The sequence below is a fragment of the Desmodus rotundus genome, chromosome 9, assembly GCF_022682495.2.
Source record: "Desmodus rotundus isolate HL8 chromosome 9, HLdesRot8A.1, whole genome shotgun sequence".
Classification (NCBI taxonomy): Eukaryota; Metazoa; Chordata; class Mammalia; order Chiroptera; family Phyllostomidae; genus Desmodus; species Desmodus rotundus.
Window position 1 is genome coordinate 3,168,795 of NC_071395.1, and position 20,384 is coordinate 3,189,178.

General features: G+C 51.2%; 1 protein-coding gene across 2 annotated transcripts in view; it reads right to left on the reverse strand.

The window, feature by feature from the left end:
• The window catches only part of TRPC3 (transient receptor potential cation channel subfamily C member 3), a 50,813-nt gene extending 36,065 nt beyond the window's left edge, over positions 1-14,748 (reverse strand). For both annotated transcript variants that reach the window (XM_053930598.1, XM_053930597.1), the window contains exons 1-2: positions 14,241-14,748; positions 2,303-3,074 (exon numbers count right to left, since the gene is read on the reverse strand). In XM_053930598.1, coding sequence (XP_053786573.1) covers positions 2,303-3,074; positions 14,241-14,458 — 990 coding nt within the window. In that variant the 5' untranslated portion in view covers positions 14,459-14,748. The remainder of the gene's footprint in view (positions 1-2,302; positions 3,075-14,240) is intronic.
• Positions 14,749-20,384: the final 5,636 nt, after the last annotated feature.

Sequence of the window (20,384 nt, forward strand, 5' to 3'; positions counted from 1 at the left end):
GAAGCCCCTGGCTAACAGCAGTCTGAGGTGCCGGCTCTGAAGGGCCGTGAGGGGGTGACAGAGGGAGAGCTGTCGGAAAGGGGGGCGATCACCTGCTTTTCACCAGGGAACACACTGTCTACGATTTCATTTCAGAGCTGGCACTTTGAGCTCCAAGTCTCTGTGGGAGGAAGGCAAAGAACACCACGAAACAGGGCGAAGGAGGTTAGCTGCTTGTCTCCGCCACAAGTGTCCCTTCCACAGCCCCTCAGAGCCTGGGGTCCTGGGTCACAGCTGTGAGAGCCGTTCTCTCCATCTGTCTAAAGCCCTGACAGGCTGACAAGCGTGTGGGACAGGAGGGCCAGGAGGTGAGGGGAGGGCAGGGAAAAGGCAATGACAGGACAGGTAAGAAGAGGGAAGAAAAGGAACATTCCATCCGGGGAGGGGCCTGTGGCCCCTGGAGACCGTGACTTCTCAAGAACTGACTGTGTTTTGACTCAGAGAAGGTTCTGCTACCCAAGTGCTTTCCACGTAATTCAGATACACGGTGACATCAGATGATTTTCTTGGACCCTTGGATATCTGGTAGCTGTTATGCACGCCCTCTTAAACTCAATTGTGTCTTCTCCTTTATTTTTTTTTGCCTCTTTACTTGTAATATTTTCCCACCTTTGAAAGGTTATCAGAGGTGACTCTCTCAGCTGGGGTTAAGGAGATTCTAAGTATTATCAACATAGATTTAGCTGATTTCAGGGCAAGACGAAGAATGCCAGAATTCTTAACCCTGGCTTTACTGAGATGACTTCTCTGAGCAGAATCGCATACTTCTCCACCTTTCGTAAATGTTAAAATGCAGTGTTAGAAAATATTGCCCTTTTTAGAATCTCTTTGATATACCTTCCAATATATATCAAGCAAAATGCACAAAAAGAAGGTTGGAATAATATTTGAAAGTGGCAAATAAATTTAGAGTTATATTTTTTATTCCTATGCCAAAATAAAGAAGTAACATTTAGAACTACTTTACCTGAATGTTTTTCTATTCTCCCTAAACAGAATTTGAGGTTTTCAATGTGTTCTGAGTTCTGGATCCAAGGAAATAAGTCTTTCAAATATCACATAATGAATCTCTTCGAAGGAAGTAGATACAAAGTAACATATACTTTATTCTTTGTATTTTTTCCACATTTCCCAAAGTTTTTATAATAAACATAAAAATTTTGGAGTTATTATGTCAGAAAAAAAAAACTTCAATGGAATAACAAGTCAGATTACCCCATGGCCAGGGCTCCACTCGGACAAGATGAGGGTTGATCGCTATCCAGGAATTTGGTGTGTATGGAGAAGGAAAAACCCACAAAACTTTCCTACCCTTTTCTTGCGGCCCCATAGCCTGAATCATATCGCTGGCTGTGTTTGTGTAAATCTCACCGATGCATGAAACACTGTCATAAGGTCTGAAGGACAGGGTAATCAGTCGCTCGGTCTGGTGTCTGTCACCAGACCACTGACCTAAAAAGAAGACGAACGCGGCATCTGGGAAGTGACTCAAGCAACCGACGTGTACAGTCCTCCTCCGAGGTGGACAACAGGGGACAAGACCCTGCGGGAAGCCAGCCTGACCAGCTCTCCCTGCAGTTCACACAGTCTCCTGCCCCAGGTTTAATTGGTGGAACCACTGGAAAATGCAGAGAAGGATGTAGCAACTGAATTTTTTACATGTCCTCCATTAATGTATCGTTTTTTTTTAAGAAATAAATAATATGGCTAGCTTGGAGATGATGTCCAGGAAAAAAAGTTCACTCATTTTTTAAAAATCCACTAAAGCAAAACACTGCTCTGTGCTTGTATTTCTGGGCAGACCTGATGTCTATGGGCCTAGGTCCGCCAGGCGGAACATGGACTGCGGATCTCAGGTTGAGGCATTTTTGCCACAGTCACGAAAGGGCCCTGGGAGCATTCTCTATTAGTCTTTTGACTTTTGGGCCAATAAGCTGTGAACTAATAACTACTTGCGGGTTGGGTCCCACAGAACAACTAACTACAAAACAGGAGGAAGAATTTGGAAGGGAGACATTCACACCCAGTATCCGCTTTAGACAAAAGGGGAGAAGTCTCCTGTTCTGCCCAACGCTTACCCGGAACACACAGAAGCCCCGGAATTACAGCTCTGGGATCCAGCACGTCCCCGACCCGAAGGTGCATTTTTCACAGCAGGGAAAATCATCACATCCCTTCTGAAGGACTCTCCCACCCCCCGCGATGGAAAATCCCAGGAGGCAACACTGGTTGGGGAGCAGAGCAGGGCCGGCGCCGGGCTTACCTTGAACTCCTTCTCGATGTTGGCCAGCTTGGCCAGCTCGTTGCTGAGCTCCAGGGCGGTGAGCACGGGGTCCTCGCTGGACAGGGACAGGTAGGCCGGGCTGGCCAGGCCCCTGTAGGCGTTGATCCTGGAGCGCGAGTGGCTGAAGGAGTCGTGCCGCTGCTTCTCCGTGCAGTCCCCGCACTTGCAGAAGTAGTCGTGCGGCCGCTCGATGCGCGCGCCGCGCAGCAGCAGCGTGTGCACCACCTCGTACTTCTGGCAGTGCGCAGCCAGGATGATGGGCGTGATGTCGGGCGAGAAGCGCGTGCCGTCCTCGTCGTAGGCGTAGAAGTCGTCGTCCTGCAGCTCCTGCTCGCAGGGGCTGAGCGTCAGGCGCCCGCTGGCCGCGAAGCCCGGGTGGTTGAGGATGGCCTCCACGATGCGCACGTAGCCCTTGCTGATGGCCAGCAGCAGCGCGTCCCCGATGCGCGCCAGGTTCTCCTTCTTGAGCAGCAGCTCGGTCACCTCCAGGTGCTCGTTGCCCACGGCCAGCTGCAGCGCGTTCTGGCCCATGTAGTCCACGCAGTTGACATTGAGCGTCTGCGACTCCTCCAGCATCTTGCGCACCACGGGGATGTTGCCGTACTCGGCCGCGTCCAGGAAGCGCTCCTCCTCGGCTGTGAGGCTGGTGCCGCGGTCGTTGAACATGAAGGCCGGGCCCCGCACGGCCTGGCGCCGGCCCTTCTCCCGCATCACCGTCTTGCGCCTCAGGGATGGGCTTCCGTCCATGGACCTGGTCGGCAGCAACGGAAAGAGCAGCTGTGGGCGACTAGAGTGAATGGCTTCCTGCAGGCGGCGGACCCGGCTGGAGGCCGCAGCACCAGGTGGGTGGCTAACAGCGCCCCTTGGGCGCACCCCTGTGCGGGGGCTGCCTGAACCCGAATCCCAAGAGCCGCTGCCAGCCTTGCGGACTGGAGCTCCCGGTTCGCAGAAAAACACTTTCTGGAGGAACAGGACCAGAAACCGATTCCAGACACCCGCACCTCCCTGTGACCCTGGCAGAGATGGAACTCATCGCGCGCCTCGCTCTAGATAAGTTTGCTGCCTTTAATCTAATAACATAAACTATGTAACCGTGGCCTTTTTAATTTTTTTCCTTGGCCCCCGGTATCCAGAAACTTAGTTTAGATCTAAAACTGCTCAATTACCTTCACAGTCCTATCCTTGACTTCAGTCTTTCCCCTCCTAAATGATTTCTCACATGGACTTAAAAATTTAATCTTTTTATGTTTTTCCATTATCATTTAGTCCCCTCATATCCCCCTCCCCCCAGCAATCACCACACTGTTGTCCTTGTCCATGAGTCCTTCTTTTTCTCACATACACTTTACATCAGTGATCATATCTGTATTCCATGCATTTTAAACCTGTTTTATGGTTATCTAAATTCTTTTTAAAATAGAGTGTTCATACAGTAAACACCTCCTCGTACATGCGGCCACTGCCAGTCCCTGCACAGTAAGGTCATGCTTTACCTGTCATCCCCCCGTGTCCCCCAGCAGGTACATACTCAACAAGCCTCTCTCCAGTTGACTTCCCCAATCTCTTCCCTGGCCCTGTCCTCTCACCTGACCTCAGGTCCCACAGGGGCAACTCTCTGTCCCCTGGTCACTCCTTTCTCCCTGAGGCCAGCGCCCAGGGTCTCAGGCTGCTCATCCAGGTTCAGCAACCTCAAGGTCATCTGCGACTAACTGTCCAGATCCTGTCAGTCACCGCACTCTGAGCTTCTTGTCTTGGACGCTCCCTCCAGGCTTCCGCTAGCACCACCATCTGAGGTCACGGCTGGATCATCATAGCCGCTGTCCGTAGAGACGGCGTGAGGGAAGGCAAGCGCCCTTGACCAAGGACCTGGGGTATATGTATGTGTCTCATGCACTGTCATATGGGATTCTCCTAACAACGCTCTGAAGCAGGTGTTATTTCCTCTGTTTCCTACATAAGAGAACTGAGCTTACAGGAGAGTGCCCCAGGTAACACTCGGCAAGATGCAGCGCTTGGGTTCTGCCACGTCCAACTCTGCCTCTTCCCAGGGCTTCCCGCTGCTCTGATTTTCCTCCGTGGACCCCACAGTCATCATTCCCCACACCTTGCTCCTCTTCAACTCTGCCTACACCCTCACGTGTCTTAAAAGCAAAAAACAAAAACTGGGATCCCCTGGCTGACTTTCAGGGGCACCGATAGCGCGTCCTCCCTGCCCAGCCAGCCTTCTTCCCTTGCCGTTTGGTGCCCTGTGAACACACCACTCAGCTTAGTTCTGTGCCGTCAAGGGCATGCCTATACAATAAGAGTATTTTTTTAAAAATGAGTAAGATGCTTTTCTCTGTGTCTTTCCAAGTATAAGATCTTTGCCCTGGCTGACTCAGGACCCTTGCCTGGGGGTGCAGGGTGACTATACAGTTGGGTGGGTGGGTGTGTTTGGGGGTGGTGGAGAAGACAGATTTTAGAGAGCAAGTGCAAAGAGCAAGATCAAGGTAATTTGCAGCCTTTTTTGCAGGAAAAATGAGATTTTGCAAACAGAATTTGGGAAGAGGGAAAGGGTCTTGAGGAAGGATTTGCTCCATTCCTTTTTTCTCTAACTAGTTCTGAAGGAGCCGGGTTCCAGAGGGCCTCGTCACGCAGATGAGACCACTTCCCCACTGTGGCTGCACAACCCCGGTGCTTAGGGCGTGGGAGAAGAAGGCCGAGCAGAAGGGAGGGGAAAGTCAGCATGTGGGTCCCACAGGCTGAGGAACCACGGAAGGCGCGGGTCTTGCTCTGCGTATTTTTTTTGGACATCTGTAACGGCCCAGTCTGGTCAAGTAGCAGAATGGTGAGGCTCTCTCGGGCCACCGGCAGCTCCACATAGTGTGGACCCTTCCGTGAGAGCCAGGGAGCCCACACTGAGAGCAGGATGGCCACAGTGCTGTGAGCTGGACCCAGGCTATGTAATGCAGGCACTCCGCTCCGCCACCCGTGGGAGCTGAGCTGAAACCCCGGGCTCCAGGGAGCACAGCTGGGTTCTAACAAAGGCAGGTCGGCCAAGATCAAGTCACTTCCGCTGACAGGCAGCACCCGAATAGACAACAAACATTGCCCAGAGACCAGAAGAGCCAGAGGACACCACGTACATACTTCCCCCTCCAGGGGACACAGAGGCTCCCCTCCCCCAAAGCCCAGATGCTACAGAGGAGAACACAGGAAAGGCCAGCTTTCTGAGAGTCTGAGTGACTTTATCTGAGAGAGGGAATTTCTTGAAAAAGAAAATGTACTTTATAATTTCCACCTGAGATCAGTGAAATCGGCCTCATAGCGACTCAGTGGAGCGCCCTGAACCAGGGCGGACACGTGGACCATAAAGACAGTCCGACCTCTTGTGGAGACGGGGTGGGGGGGGGATAGAAATCTGCAAGCAAAAGTCCCTTAGACACAGGCTGAAGGCTCAGAGACACTGTCCTAGCTGACCAGGCCGCTTGGTAAGGCAGGGCCAGCCTTTTGCTTCATTTAGCGATTGCTTAATTCACTTATTGAATGAGAATAAGTGTTGTTGAGCAAGCAAAACAAAACAAAATTTTAAAAACTAACTTAAACCACGGATTGGACATTTAGTTCAATTTTGTCTCTCCCAGTCAGCAGGCGGGTGGCTCAGGAGAAAGGCCTGTTACAGGTGAATTACAAGAGCGCCACGTGGCTGCTCATGCAAGCTCTCTGCTTTCTTGTCCACCTGCCTCTGGATGCTCCTTTTGTTTCCACCTGGGGGCATACTCTTGTTTCTGCCCTCTGTCAGGTCAAACCCTTCCTATCTCCCACTGTCCAGCCTGCATTACAGGTCCATCAGCTGGGGGTAAGGTTTCACAGGTAATCACTAGAACACCTGCAGGATTCTGCTCATTCAGGAGCACTGAGTCTTCCCAACCCTTTCCGAACCCCCTCCTGGCCACTCCAGCCCGCGCTTTGTAATGTTGCTGGTCCGCCCTGAATCTGTACACTTAACTTTATTTCATCTCCTTGTTTATTGTCTCCTAGGATACGCGAGTCCCCTAAGGTCAACTGAAGATAAATACTTCATGCGTCCTACTTTGTTTTGTACTTAAGTCACCTCGACAGTGCCTGACACAGTGCAGTCAGTAGATGTTCAAAAATACTGTGGACTGACACTGACTCCCCAGATGCAGAGACTTGGGTCGAGCAGTAACTGCTTCAAGGTCACTGAAAGGCAGAGAGCAGGGAGATGGGCCTCAGAGGCCCTGTGCCAGGCTCTCTCCACCTTACCACGCTGTGTCCAGGAAGAAAGAAAAATGAGTAACAGTTTGCAGATGAGTAACAGTAATAAAATACATATTTAGCGTATGTGTTGGAACATTTTGATTCTATCGAGAGCAATCTCTACGGCTCTCTGGACCAAATCACCAACTCTTTAGCTCTCAGCAACAATAGACATTGTCAAAGAAGTCACCTGAAATCCTTTGTTGAAAGGTGAAGAATTAACCAACTACTCCATCCACCCAGCAAGAACGCAGGCCAAGCGATACCACCACCCACCCGAGCCAAAGCAACAAGAATCACACCCAAAGGATTTGCACTAATCCGTTCACCACGCTGAGGAAAGTGAGCGTGCCAACCGGCGAGGATCCGTCTGTCGCTGTGTGAAGGGCAGGAAGGGAAGGAAGGGCAGAAGGTGCCGCAGAAGACAAGTGGTGAGGAGGGGACAGAGTGTCAGCGAGCAGCCACCAGGCTAGGTACGGTGCTGGGATGGTGCTAATTGGAAGCGGTAATGACCGTGGGCAGCAGCAGGCACTGACAGAGGACATGAAAATCCTAGAAGAAAAGTCAAAAATAGACAAACCCCACTGTCCCCCTGGCAGGCAGGCAGCTGTCAGCAATGCAGCTGGCTCTGGGGACACTCGCCTCTACGTGGGCACCTTACCTGCGAGTGTGCTTGACAGGAGGAAAGGGCAGCCGACGAAGGGCCTCGGTCACATCATCAAAACACACATTGGGGCCATCTGTTAACATGTGTGTGTGTGGGGGGAGCCACGCTGCGGCTCGGGAGCTCCTAAGTGTGCAGTGTGCAAGGCTGGAGGACAGTGCCCCATCAGTGTGTCCGGAGTCTGGTGGATGGGACATGGGTTCCCTCAGGGCCACGTCCCACAGCCCCGACCCTGAGGCTGTGTCTCAACACCAAGATTGACAGAGGGACACAATGTCACAGGACCAACTCCACCGGCAAGGCACAGCGCTCTGGTTAAGAGGCAGGAAAGCACTGCTTTCGTCCCTAAAGACGCCACAAAAAAATGAAAACGTAGAGACACCAGCACTTCCAGGTCTAGAGAGAAAGTTGGGTCTGTACAGCCAGGAACATCCTGAGAGGCTCTGTCGGTCTGTGTTCTAGTCGGACCACTCCATGCAGAGTTTTGATACACCCAGTAGACGCGCAATTCTGACAGATGTCCTGGTGACTAGTCAGAGGAGCTGTGTGTGTTCAAGGAGGAGGGCTCTGGGCCCCTCTCTCCACCCCGCCCCCCCCATCAGTGGGCTCACTAAGGCTATGCCGGGCCCCTTAGCAGCTGAAAGCACAGAGGCAAAAAGCCATTTCCTGGGGTGTTTCTTCTGAAAGCCCACCCTAACCATTGCTGGCATGACACCTGAAAATATTTCTTGAACACAGGTGTTCAGGAAAGTAGTGGAGCAGATGCCTTCTAGAACCAAGATGTTTCTGCTTCCAGGAGAGGCACCTGGCGAGTGACTCCACGGAGCCTGCTCTGGCATGCACGCTCTGCCATCGACTGCTCTCCCGCCCATCTCCTCGACAACACTCCGCATCCTCAAGAGCAGAGACTGCCTCTCCACCCTCTATGGTACACGGCTGATGAAACTCAAAAAATAAAATAAAAAACTTCTTACACGGAAGAAGCTCGTATTTGGCTATTTAAATACATTAGTATTGAATATATATATACTGCCGATGTTGTGTACTAATATATATAATGGTATCAATTATATATATATATATCTATATATATATAGATATAGATATATATATATCTACTACTGATGTTATTAGAAGCAAATGAATCTGGTTTTCTATCGGTACCATTACTCAAGGTCTAAAGTCTGGGGTCTGTAGATGCTTGCTCACATCTCATCACCCTGCGACCTACTTTTCCACAGAGAATCCACATCCAACAGAGAATCAGTCCTACTTGACAAAATATATTTAGAAATGCAAAAGAATATTATCACTGTCATACTGTTTCCTTGAGAGGTCACACTCTTGTGGACATTTAAATCTCATTGTTTACAAAGATCTAGAACCGAGTCTCACCTAGTATTTGAATAGTACAAAGTAAAAAAGGGGAATTCTTTTGGACTCGATAGTTTTAGACAAAGATCCCTGACCTAGATGCTAAATTAAAGACAAAATGCTATGAAATCCTAAGTGTTCTCAGAAAGTCACTGCTGAGCCCTTTGTGCACAAGTATGCGTTGGCCACCCCAGGGTTCACACCCCCAGACCTCCTGCCCTGGCCCAGACCCTACGCGTCCACACTGCCCAGGCCGATAACCTGGCCCCAGGCTGCTGCCGTGTAGTGCGGAGGGTATGTTGAAAAGGACGGCTGCTCGGTGGCCATTCACTGTCACTTGAGCATGCTCCCGAAGGGGGGCCAGTCCTGTTCGGGTGGGACATAGATGATTTGAGTTGGGGACTTCAGACGACCTTCAGTCCACACCACACAGGTCACTCTTTACTCCATTGGCCTAATAAGAGCGCTCACGATTTGGAATACTCTTCCTTCTGCAACCTCGGTTCTGTTTCTAACATCGTCTTCCAGAGGCCCTAAGTGGACATGGCATACAAATCATAGGGGTGTCTGGTTTCAGGATGATGGAATAAAGACCCTTCTTACCCCATCTCTGCTCCAAAATGACTCCCCTAAACGACAAGGAGAACAAAGAACAGCAACATAGATTTCATCTTCCTGAAACCCAAAGACATCTGTGGCCCCGCCCACAGTCCATGAGGATAGACAGAAGGGGACTTGACCAGAGACGGGTGAATGACACTTAGTGGAGAGAAGGAGGTCCAACCACAGTGCCTGCAATAAGAAGCTGATCCACCCTGCTCCGCATCAGAAAAGGCCCAGAAATTGGAGGCCAAAGAAATTTCAGAAAGTGTAGATGAGGCAGTAGCCAAAAACAGGGGAATTGGTTCAACGTCTGTATGAGGAGTAGATAGAAACCTTTCCCCAGATCTCTAACCCCCCATGATACGATCAAACAACAACTCCCACGCCTGTAAGAAAGACGGGACGTAAAATAGCTGGAGAAATAGGGAGAGATTCTCTTGACGTGGGAGTGCCGGGCCCTGGGGAGGGCAGGAGCCAAGCCCAGGGGGTCCCTGCCCAGCTCCAGAATAACGGCTTCCAATCCTTCCTCCCCCGAGAAATATTTTTTAAAATACTGGATTTTTGAAATTAGGAAGAATGCTATAAAAAGGAATAGTCATAAGACAAGAAAGAGCTCTTAGCAAAAATATAATAGCTCAAATGGAAAAAAAATCAGTGACAGAATCTGGAGATGGAGTCAAGGAAACATTTCAGAAAGAAGAACAGAAAAGACAAGTACTGGAAAACGGCAGCAGAGACCAAAAAACCAGGGATCGGGTCCAGGAGGTCCAACATCCAAATAATAGGGATTCCAGAAAGAGAGAAGACTGGACTTAGTGGGTAGGAAATAATAAAAGAAATAGTACACGAAAACTTCCCAGAACCATAGGGAACCAGAACCAGATGGTGAAAGGGTTCATCAAGTGTCCAGCTCACGTACCAAAAAAGACCAATAAATACCAAGGCACGTCATCTTGCAATTTCAGAATAGCACTCATAAAGAGACAATTATTTTTTTTCTAAAAGCTTCCTGAAGGAAAAAAAATAATTGAAAATCACATTCAAAAGAAGTCAGAGTGTTTTAGAAGGGTTGTATACAGGAAAACACACACAGAGGCTGAAGATTTAGCTAAAGAAGCAAGCAAGAACAGATGAGACAAATATTTACTCCAAGGAAAACAAGGAAGTAAAAAAGAAATGCTCTCATACTATACCAGTTGACTCAGCTGTGACCACTGGAACGTTACATGGACAAAGAAACTGTGATAATGAATATGTATCGCAATGATACATATTGGCTCAACAAAGGAGATCCTACCATTTGTGACAACGTAGATAAACCTGGAAGACAGTATGCAAAGTGAAATAAGCCAGACACAAAAAGAAAAACAGTGCATGATGTCACTTGTGTGGAATCTAAAAACACCACATAACAGGAAGCCGAGAGTATACCAGTGGCTCGGGGTGTGGGAAATGGGGAGGCGCTGGTCAGAGGAGACCAAGCTGCAGTTACAGAGGGTGGACGAGTCCGGAGCTCTGATGGACAGCAGGGCAACGGTCATCAATAACAGACATGGAATACGGAAGCTCTGTTACCGATTTGCCGAGTAACCTCTAGATGTGCCAATGTCCTCCTTTGCCAAGTGATGACGATAAAACCTGCTTTAAAGAGGTGTGATTCAAGTTAATTCATATACATGACAGCATGCAGTATTAGGTAAACACCAATTACTGCTTTTATTGTGGAAGCCTTCCTGCGAAGAAAAACTAAAACAGGACCCTTTTTCTAGAAGTCTTTCTCTGTGAAAGATGACAGTGCGTGGAGATCTAAAGGGGTTTTTTGCACAGATGTTACTCTGAGGATCTATTCTAACTCAAAGTAGACGCCTAAGTTTCTCTCTTGATTTATTGAGTATTTGACAACTCTGGGTCAGTTCTTCCCTTTCCTTGAAACTCGTCTCTCTAGGCAGCCTGGCCTTCCTACCACTTGTGCCTTCCTCCTCTGCTGTGTTCTTTGCGTCTCTCCCTCTGCCCTCTAACAAAATATTTTCCCTTAGATAAGGGAGCCGAGGCTGCCTTTGTTTTCCCATCACATTCCTTGTGCTCACAGGGCTCTGTAACAATTCCCATCAGATAGTAGATTTTCAAATTCTCTGAGAGTTTGCATTTCCATCTTTCTGTTTGACATCTCTGTCAGAATTATCTGAAAAAACAGACGCTCCTCCTCGTTCTTTTCTTTCCCACAATGACATTAGTGATCTGTGAGTCATCTAGGGTAAAATCACCAAGTCATCTCAGACCCCGCTTTTTCTCCAAACCCCTCCTGGGCAGTTAGTTGCAAACTCCCAAAGATTCTATTTGTCTGTTCTCTCTTCTGATCTGACCCGCTCTTTCCATCCCACCAACACAACGCTGTTACAGGTCCTAATCTCAGCCGGGATAGCTACAGTGGCCCCTAATCAATTTATTCGCATTCCAGCTCTCAGAGTGGCTTTGGCCACTCTGCTGCTTTGAAACAATCAATGGCCCCCTAGTACCTCCTCCTGGAATACAAGATCCTGCACCTTGATGCCCCAAACCAACACATTCAGGCACATCTCTCTGCTTTCCTGCACACGCTCTGTGTTCCAGCCAAACTCAGCTAATATTCCCTAGACGTGATTGGCATGTGGGGAGCGGGGAGGGGAGAGGACTTGAATTAATTACCCACTGCGTCTCTGGCTAGTGGCCAATCTATCTTTTAAGGCCCACATCGGTTTCCTCGATTTCTCTACAACCTTATATTGTCGGTCTCCCCTTTGCACTTGACACTTCATAGCTCTTTCCTTGTGCGTGTGTGTGTTTATGGTGCTCATTCTACTCTAACTTATATCATATGCGTTCATGATCAGTTTTATTTCTACCTCTCCCTCCTGAGCCTTTAAATTTTTTGAGTGCAGACAAGGTGCCACGCTCATCCCTCAGCATGCTGTGTCCAGGCTGCACTGTGCACATGCAAATGCTTAAGAAATATCTTTGAATCGAAACTCATGAGAGAGCCTTCAAATGCCGTTCTGGAGTTCATCAGATGTATTACAACCCCCAAAAATTCAGAAATGAGGTAATCTTGCCAACGACCCAGGATCCGGTCCTAGGCTGGCAAATAATTAGAATAAAGGAAGTCTTGAATCACTGATTGAAGCGAGAGTTCTATCAGTTTTTTTTTTTTTTAAGTCTTGTCAGTGATATAACAGATGACATTCCTCCTCCTAAGTCAGTCTGTTTAAAATTCCCAAATAAAATCCTGCAGCATGGAGCAGTGAAATGAACAACACATCACTCTGAGGAATCTTCTCGATGGAAGTGGGCTCCATCCTCAGTGTTCCCTGGGGCTGTCCTTCTCCCATCCCCACCCCCGCCCAGGGCTGCTTCTTCACTCCCTGTGCTATGAAACCAGGCCCGTTCTACTCAGATGGAATAAAGAGCTAATCTCTGCAAGGCAGAGCAAGCTAGTCTCTGATGTTACCAAGTTGCAGGCCTCAAATAAACATGGAGAGCTTGCTGCCCTGCCCCCAGAAGAAACGTTTCTTTCTGACCAGCTCCTTAAGATGACCGGGTCTTCTCAACCACTTTAGGGAATCAGTACTCTGCAACACGTCCTTGTTGCATCGTGCAAGCCCACCACACAGATAGGAAGGCGTTGCACTAGCCTGCCAGGCAGTCCACAAGAACATTCGCCCTGTGCTTTGTATGACTGACCTCAAACTTCGGAAGGCAAAGTGAGAGTGATCTCTGCTCCGCCCTACTTTCTCAGCTAAGAGTGCTCTGGTGTCCAATTTAGTGTGAATTTAAGGTGAAAGAAAAAAAGTGTGAAAGAATCAAGAAATTGAGCAGGGTTCTAAAAACCAAATTGACAAAAGAAAATATGGAGCATGTCTTAAAACCCTGGGGAGGCAGGGAAGCGAGGTGGTGGTGCTTTATTCCCCGAGGACCCCTTTACTTCCCCTCCATCGCCTGGGCCACTTCTTCAGCAATAACTGAATGTAATAACGGGATGCGCTGTTCATCACGTTAAAGCAGCACCCTCCCCTGGGCCATCTACTCCCACCTCTGATGTTTCCCAGGGTCGGTGGGTCCGGGGTGGCCCCAGCGCCCTGGACCGGGCGGCAGCAGGGGGCGCTGCAGAACCACCTCCCCGGGCCCAGGTGGGCAGTGCTGGGCCCAGGCCGGCCGGGTCGACGCCAGGTCCGACCCCCGCTTCCTACCTAGACGTGCGCGTTCTACCTAAAACATGCAGTAAAGCCCGCGACACGCCCAAGGCACGCGATTAGAGAAGCCGAGCGCCTGCGCCCTGTAAAATGAATCACCCTCTTTTCCGCCCTCTCTGGGTCTCGCAGATCTGGGAACGAAGCAAAGTTGCTCCTTCGGACGGATTGGAACGCCGACCTCGACCTTCCCTTAAAAAAGACACAGCTGCAGACCCTGAGCCGCCCGGGGACTGCAGCCAAGGCACCGGCTAAGCGGTTCCCGCGCCGCTTTCTCCCGGGGGACCCGCTGGGGCTCCGGACCCAGACTTCCCTGTGAACGGGCCGTCGGGAAACCCGGCGCCCCGGCGCACCTTCCAGCACTCTCTGTACGGCACACGGTCCCTCCCTGCGCCCCGACGGCCCGGGGCCGCCGAGCGGACCCACTTTCCCGGGGTAGCTCCGCGCCGGGACGCGGGGACGAGTCGGGGGAGCGCGCGTGCCCGCGGCTGGGAGCACTTGGCCTTCGTCGAACCCCCCGGGTGAGCGCGGGCACCCCGGGGCCATTCTCCCAGGGGTTCCCAGCCCGCGAGCCGCCGCGCGCGTGTCCGTGGCTGTAGGAGAGAAGTGTCCACGGGCTGGAGAGCGCGCCCGGCGTCCGTGGTTGAAGGCTCGCGGGGCAGCTCCACGTCCCTGAAGACCCAGGGCGCGGTCCCGGAATCAGACAGGATTGGGTCTGGGGTCCCGGGCACGTCGCGGGGCGGCGGGGGCGGCGGGGGCGCCTCCCTCCCGGGTTGCAGCGGCCCGTACTCACATGTCGGGCCCCGGCGACCAGGGCGGCGGGCGGTGGCCGAGCGGTTCCCGCGGCACGGGCGCCGAGCGTGGCTCCAACCCGCCGTTGACGCCCCTCCAGCCCCGCCGGCGGCGCTGCGGCTCAGCGTCCAGGTCCTCGCCCTCCTCCTCCTCCTCTTCCTCGGGCGCAGGGAAGGTCACCCTCGCCTGCTCCTTGCACTTCCTGACCTTGGTGGACATCACGCCGGCCACGGGCCGGGAGCAGAGAAGCCTACCGCGGGCCTCCGCCTCCGCCTCCGCCGCGCCGTCTCCCCGCCGCGCCCCCGGCCCGCCTCCCGCGGCCCCGGCGGCCGAGCGCAGCCCCGGGCGGGGGGCGAGGAGGACCCCGCGGCGTGGCCCGACACGCGGCCCTGGGAGACGGTATCCGAAGCCGGGGCTCCGCCACCCACCCTCCAGCCCACGGCGGCTGCGGCTGTGGCTGCGAGGAGTCGGCCCGCGGCCCAGCGGAGCGCGGGCGCTGCCTGCTCCGTGGCCCGCGCCTGCTCCGACAGCATCACTTGCTGGGACGGCAGCGGGACTCGGCTACGAGGCGCGGGAGGGGGAGGGGACCGAGCGCTTCTCAGACACGGCCAGCCCGAGAGGACTCCGGCCAGCAGGTAGGGAGGCAGGGGACTCCCTCCTCCCCCAATGGGCCATCGCTCTTCCAGAGGCTCCACAGCCCTTTCCCTGTCGACGCAAGTGTCCTAAGGAAGGAAAAGAGAAACCGCTGGCCTGTAGTTCATTTTCCTGCAGGCCTGTTCACCCCATCAGCTGCCAAGCGGCCCTTTTCCCTGTTCCTCACCGTGAGGCTTAGTTGAACCCGCGGAGGTGCCGACGCGCGCCCCTGAGGCCTTTGTACCCTGGAATGCTAACGTTTTATATGTGCATCATGCTCTGGGATTTTTAAAAAATGAATCTCAAAAACATCTCACAGGCTTTATATACTTTCCAAGGAATATTTTCCAGCAAAATTTAAAGTCTTTTTAAAACCAAAAAAAAAAGTTTTTTAAAATTCAAGAGCGGTATTTCTTCTAGGAGAAAAAGCTCATGGAATTGCAGTCAGAAGGAATCTTAAGGACCACGGAATTAACCCGTCGTTTAAGAAATAATAAAACTGAGGCCTAGAGAGACCGCTTAAACGACCCAAGGGAGGTAGCTGGAGAGAAGGCCCAGACTAATCCTAGGCGAGCGTGTTCTCCAAGTTCCTATTGCCCTGAACAGGCAGCTTTCCAGCACATCCCACTTGGAAGAATTACAAAAATACCACAAATGCTATGATGAGATAAAATAAGTTATTCATTTTTAATTGTATCCAATTTTACCATATCTCGTCGGGGAGCAATTCTTCCCAAGTTTAAACAAAACACACGTTAAGTAAAGGTAGCTATTCGGAATTTAATTCCTAAAAATTAAGTAAAATATTGTGTTTTTCTGAGACCATAATGAATCTGTGTGTTTAAGGAAGCAATGTTTACGTATACAGCTGACACAGAAAAAACGTAAACATTAATACTACTTTACAGTCGGGAGCACCGGTCCCCAACGGGTGCAGATAGAACGGAGGTGGAGGGCCCAGCCCCTCAGTTCCCCCTCTGGAGTATCCCCAAAGCCTGCCTGCGCCCCCGCCCACCTCTCCCATGTCCTTTCGTCCTCCAGGCTGCTACAGAGACCACGCCGCTGCGGCAGGTCTGTGAACGTCTCTGGGGGCTTCCCAGGACTCTCAGGTTCAATTCCAAACTTGACCTGCTCAGTCCTGCCTGGTCTGAACTCATTCTTCTGCCCATCCTCCCCCGTTGCACATCCCACCTGTGGTCTCCCTGAACCTTTCACTCACTGCCTGACATTCTGGACACTTCCCCACCTCCCAGCCTTTGTCTGTGGCTCTCCTGTCTCTGCACTCTCTCTGCCCTCCTTCCCCTGGCACGCTTCTTCTGTGCCCTAAAATCTTAGGTTTCATGTGTCACTCATCTGACACGCCCTCCCACAAACCAGCGAAGCTCATGTGGCCCCTGGTCCTTTCCAATGTCTCTCCGGAGGTACCACAATCTTACCACTGGTCAATGGTGTTGAAATTAGCTCTTTCTGTGCCTGTCTCCTGTTTTGACTGTGAATTCCTTGAAGATGGTTTGGGATGTTATTTCCTTTGAGCTCACAGGAGGCTCATCTTTTTGCCTTTGACATTTAGCTCCGCATCTGATGTGAGGGACAGAAGCTCAATACGTGTCTGTTGAGTGAATTCAGGAGGTCTACAGGGTGACAGCTGTAGGGGTGGGGGTGCAAGGGGGTGGAAGGATCGACGTAAAAGGACTCGTGGACACGGACAGCAGTGTGGTGACTGTGGGGGGGGTGGATCAGGGGGACAAATGGTAAAGGAAGATAAAATAAAGATTTTATTTTTTTAGAGAAGTTGCAGGTTCATAGCAACATGGAGTGGAAGGTATGTCCCAGCGGATTCCCAAATACTCTCTGTCGTACACATGCATAGCCTCCCCCGTTATCGGTGTACCCGGGTCCTCACCAGACTGGTGTCTTCCGTAAGCTGAGGAGCCTGCACTGACACATCATTGTCACCCAGAGGCCACAGTTTACGCTGAAGTTCACTTTTGCTGTTGTACATCCTGTGGGTTTAGACGTTCTACGGGCCCAACAGTCTATGTTGTACATTCTATGTACATTCTATGGGTTGCTGTTGTACATTCTAGATTTGTACTAACATGTATCCTCCAGACACAGAGTAATTTCACTGCCCTAAAGATCCTCTGTGCTCTCCTTATTCACCCTTCCCTCCCTCCTGACCCCTCTCAAACACTGAGTTAAAAAAGAAATCATCTCTGCAGTTTTGTTTTTTTCATGCTGTCATAGCGTTGGAATCATATATTATATACCCTTTCGGTGTGGCTTCTTTCACTTAACATTATGCACCTAAGTTTCCCGCCCATCCTTTCATGGATATCAGTCCATGATATCCATAGCTCATCTCTTTTTGGTGCTGAATAACATTCCATTGTTTGCATATCTACAGTTTCTTCCTCCATTCACCTACTGAGCAACAGCCTGCTTGCTTGCAAGTGTTGGCAATTATGAATAAAGCTGCTGTAAACATCCGTGTGCAGGTTTTTGTGTGGCCGTGAATTTTCAACCTCTTTGGGGAAGTACCAAGGAGCACAGTTGTGGTTCACATCCGCACCAGCTGGTATTGTCGGCGTTCTGGGTCTCGCCTATTCTAACAGGTATACAGTGTAGCTCCGTGTTTTAATTTGCATTTCCCTGATGACGTGCTCACTTGCCACCCGTCGATCGTTGGTGACATGAAATCTCGTGAGTCCGGGCCCCGCTCTCCCGGGACGGGATCTCCACCCGCGGCCGCCCCGCCCAGCGCCACGTGGCAGCCAGCTTGGATTCTCAGGCGGATGGCGGGTTTGGCGGAGGTTGTGGTCGGGCCACCCCTGTGTTACCGAAGCAGAAGAGTAGCGCTGCTGGGGGCTCGGGACGCCGAGCCGGGAAGAGCTTCCTTCCAGTGAAAGGTGAGTGTGGCGAAGTAAGATATTTGGGGAGGGAAAGAGGGACCACATTCCCGTAAGTGGGTTTTTTTAGAGTATGTTGTTCGAATGGCCCTATTTTATTATTAGTTATCGTTGTTAGCTCTCACTGGGGGTAACCGGCAAGTCACACTTTATCCTAGGCGTGGACGTGTAGGAACAGGAATAGTAGGTGGCGGGTGCGGTGCTCTCCCCGGTCTCAGGCATCCTCTCCGGGTCTCGGGGCGCGTCCCCCGCCAGAAAGGGGGCGACTGTACTGGGTGAGAAGTAGCCACGGGTAGCTCACTGCCGTGACTGTGGAAGTGACGGCCCAGGGCTGCAGTGTGGGCCTCGAGCGCCGGCCTGCCCTGTCTGCCTTAGTGCCCTGTAGTCGCAGTGCCCGCGCTGTGCGGGTGTTGACGGTGCTCTCGTCCCCACTGGACTGGACGCTCCTCGGGGGCAGGGATGGGGCCTCCGCTGACCTGGTCACGCCAGGCTCCCCACCCCACGGGAACAGAGGAAGCGTTCAGGAAGTGGTGGCAGCTGGGACGGCAGACACTCGGCGAATATTTATGGCATGAGGATCCGGGAGTGAGGAGGAGGAAGACAACTTCTTCCTCTGCCTTGGGACAGTGTGCCAACTTCCAGTTCAAGCTGAGGATGGGTGGAATTTTTTCTTCCATGTCTTCCTCCTCTTCCTGAGGCATCTTTTCCTGGAGACTTTACAGTGCCCAATCTCCCTGGTACCCGTGGCCTCGGTGACGTGACAGTGCTGTCATCTCCCATGGTAGCATCTCGCTGGCCTGTTCTGTCCCAGAAGTGACCTCTGCTTCCCAACCACCCTTGGACCGCCAGCCGGTCACAATCACCATTCCTCCAGGGCCTCCCACCACAGCTGGCTGTTAAAGGGAACGTGGCCAAGAGATTTCCACTTTTAAAAAGCTGCCATGAGTATCGATTTAGTGCAGTTCCCAGCTGTGTATTAAAGTGAAGTGAAAGGAAGATGCTTTGGGGGGGCTGGGGCCAGGTGAGGAGCCACCAAGTAGCAAGCCATTCTTGGGGGGACTTTCCTACAGGGTTTCTGACTTTAGTCTTCCCTGCTACTAAGGATGCAGTTCCAAATGCTTTAAGCTTCCCAGCATCTGCCCATAGTGATGTCAAGGAATGCTGCCAGCTTGAGGAGAGTGGACAAAGGGTGGCTTTCTGGAGACTCGATCTTGAGAAAATAGGGCTGAGATATATTATTGCTGGAAGACAATTTTCCACGAGTCTCTCGCGTGGCTGCACATCTTGCGAGGAGCGTGGCAGTGGCTGCCTTTGTTCTGGAAAGTCTTTTCAAGGGTGTTCGGATGGCAGACAGCCTCGGAAGAGAGAGATAGTGTCTGTCTCTGGAGCAGAGAGCAGGCTGGTTTACTGTCCCACGGAACATGGAGGATGCTCCTGCTGGGGCAAAGGCCAGGCAGGCTTCCTGATCATTATAGAGGATTTGTTATCCAAGCTCGGGGTTCCTCTGTTGGGATGCATCCCGCGGCACGGGCAGGTATCATCTGGCCCTCTCTTGTCAGGACAGGGGACAGAGGCCCAGGGAACTGGGACAGGAGGTGACACTGTGGCTACTGCCACTGCCGTGAGTAATAACCTGTCCTTTGCCCCTGGTCCGGGACTTTGATACCTTCTGCCACCACCCATGAGACTGATCTAACTTATTAGCTTGCAAATAGTGTGAAATCTCAGACCCTTCATGGTTATTGACAGTTATTACAGTTTACAGATGAAAAAGTTATCAGCTCTCTCCAGAACAGACCTCTCCAAGAGTAAATTAGACTCTTAAAGAGGTGTTTGCACCTTTCCCAGGGGACCAAACGTGGTGTGAATTTTTCTGTGCACAAGTACCCTTTTACCTCCTTGCTCACAATGACTTTTTATGTGAAATCAGAACCAGGGGCAGTCAGTGTTCTTAGCGAGACGCAGGCTTGGCGAGGGCTTAGCTGTGTGGTGACGGCCTGCGGGCTGCCACCGCCCCTCCCGCCAGCACCGCACTTGGGCGCTTGCGGTAAAACAGAGTGAGTGGTTGGCTTTCGTTTCCCCTGTGTGTACCTACGAAATCAGATCTGTCCGGCCTCTATTTTTGGCAAGGGTAAGAACAACTCTGCTTTATCCTAATCCGTATTCCTGCCCACCCCCTTCTAAAACCTATTTAAAGACATGTTCCTCAAGGTTATATTTGTCCTTCCTCGAGGGAGGAGAGAATTACTGATCACTCACCAATGGGAAACTGGCAGAAACGTGTATACGTCACCTGTCAGAAAGGGAGTTTGAGAAGGAGAGAGGAGTTTCATCTTCCCAGTAGTTTTCCTTTTAGTGAGTTGAGTTAAAGTAATTTCTTATTCATATTATTCCTAGGCAGGATGAATCCTTAGGACACACTAAAAATGGTGATAAAAACTGAAATGTAATTCTCTTTCCTTTTCCTGCTCACTTTTTTTTACCCTTTAATGTATTTATGCTGCGCTACATGCAGGTTGCAAACGCAGTGCCATTCTCAGGTCTGAAGGGCTCAGTAGTAGAGTTAGGATACAGTCGTTAGTCTCCACATTATCAGTTCACCT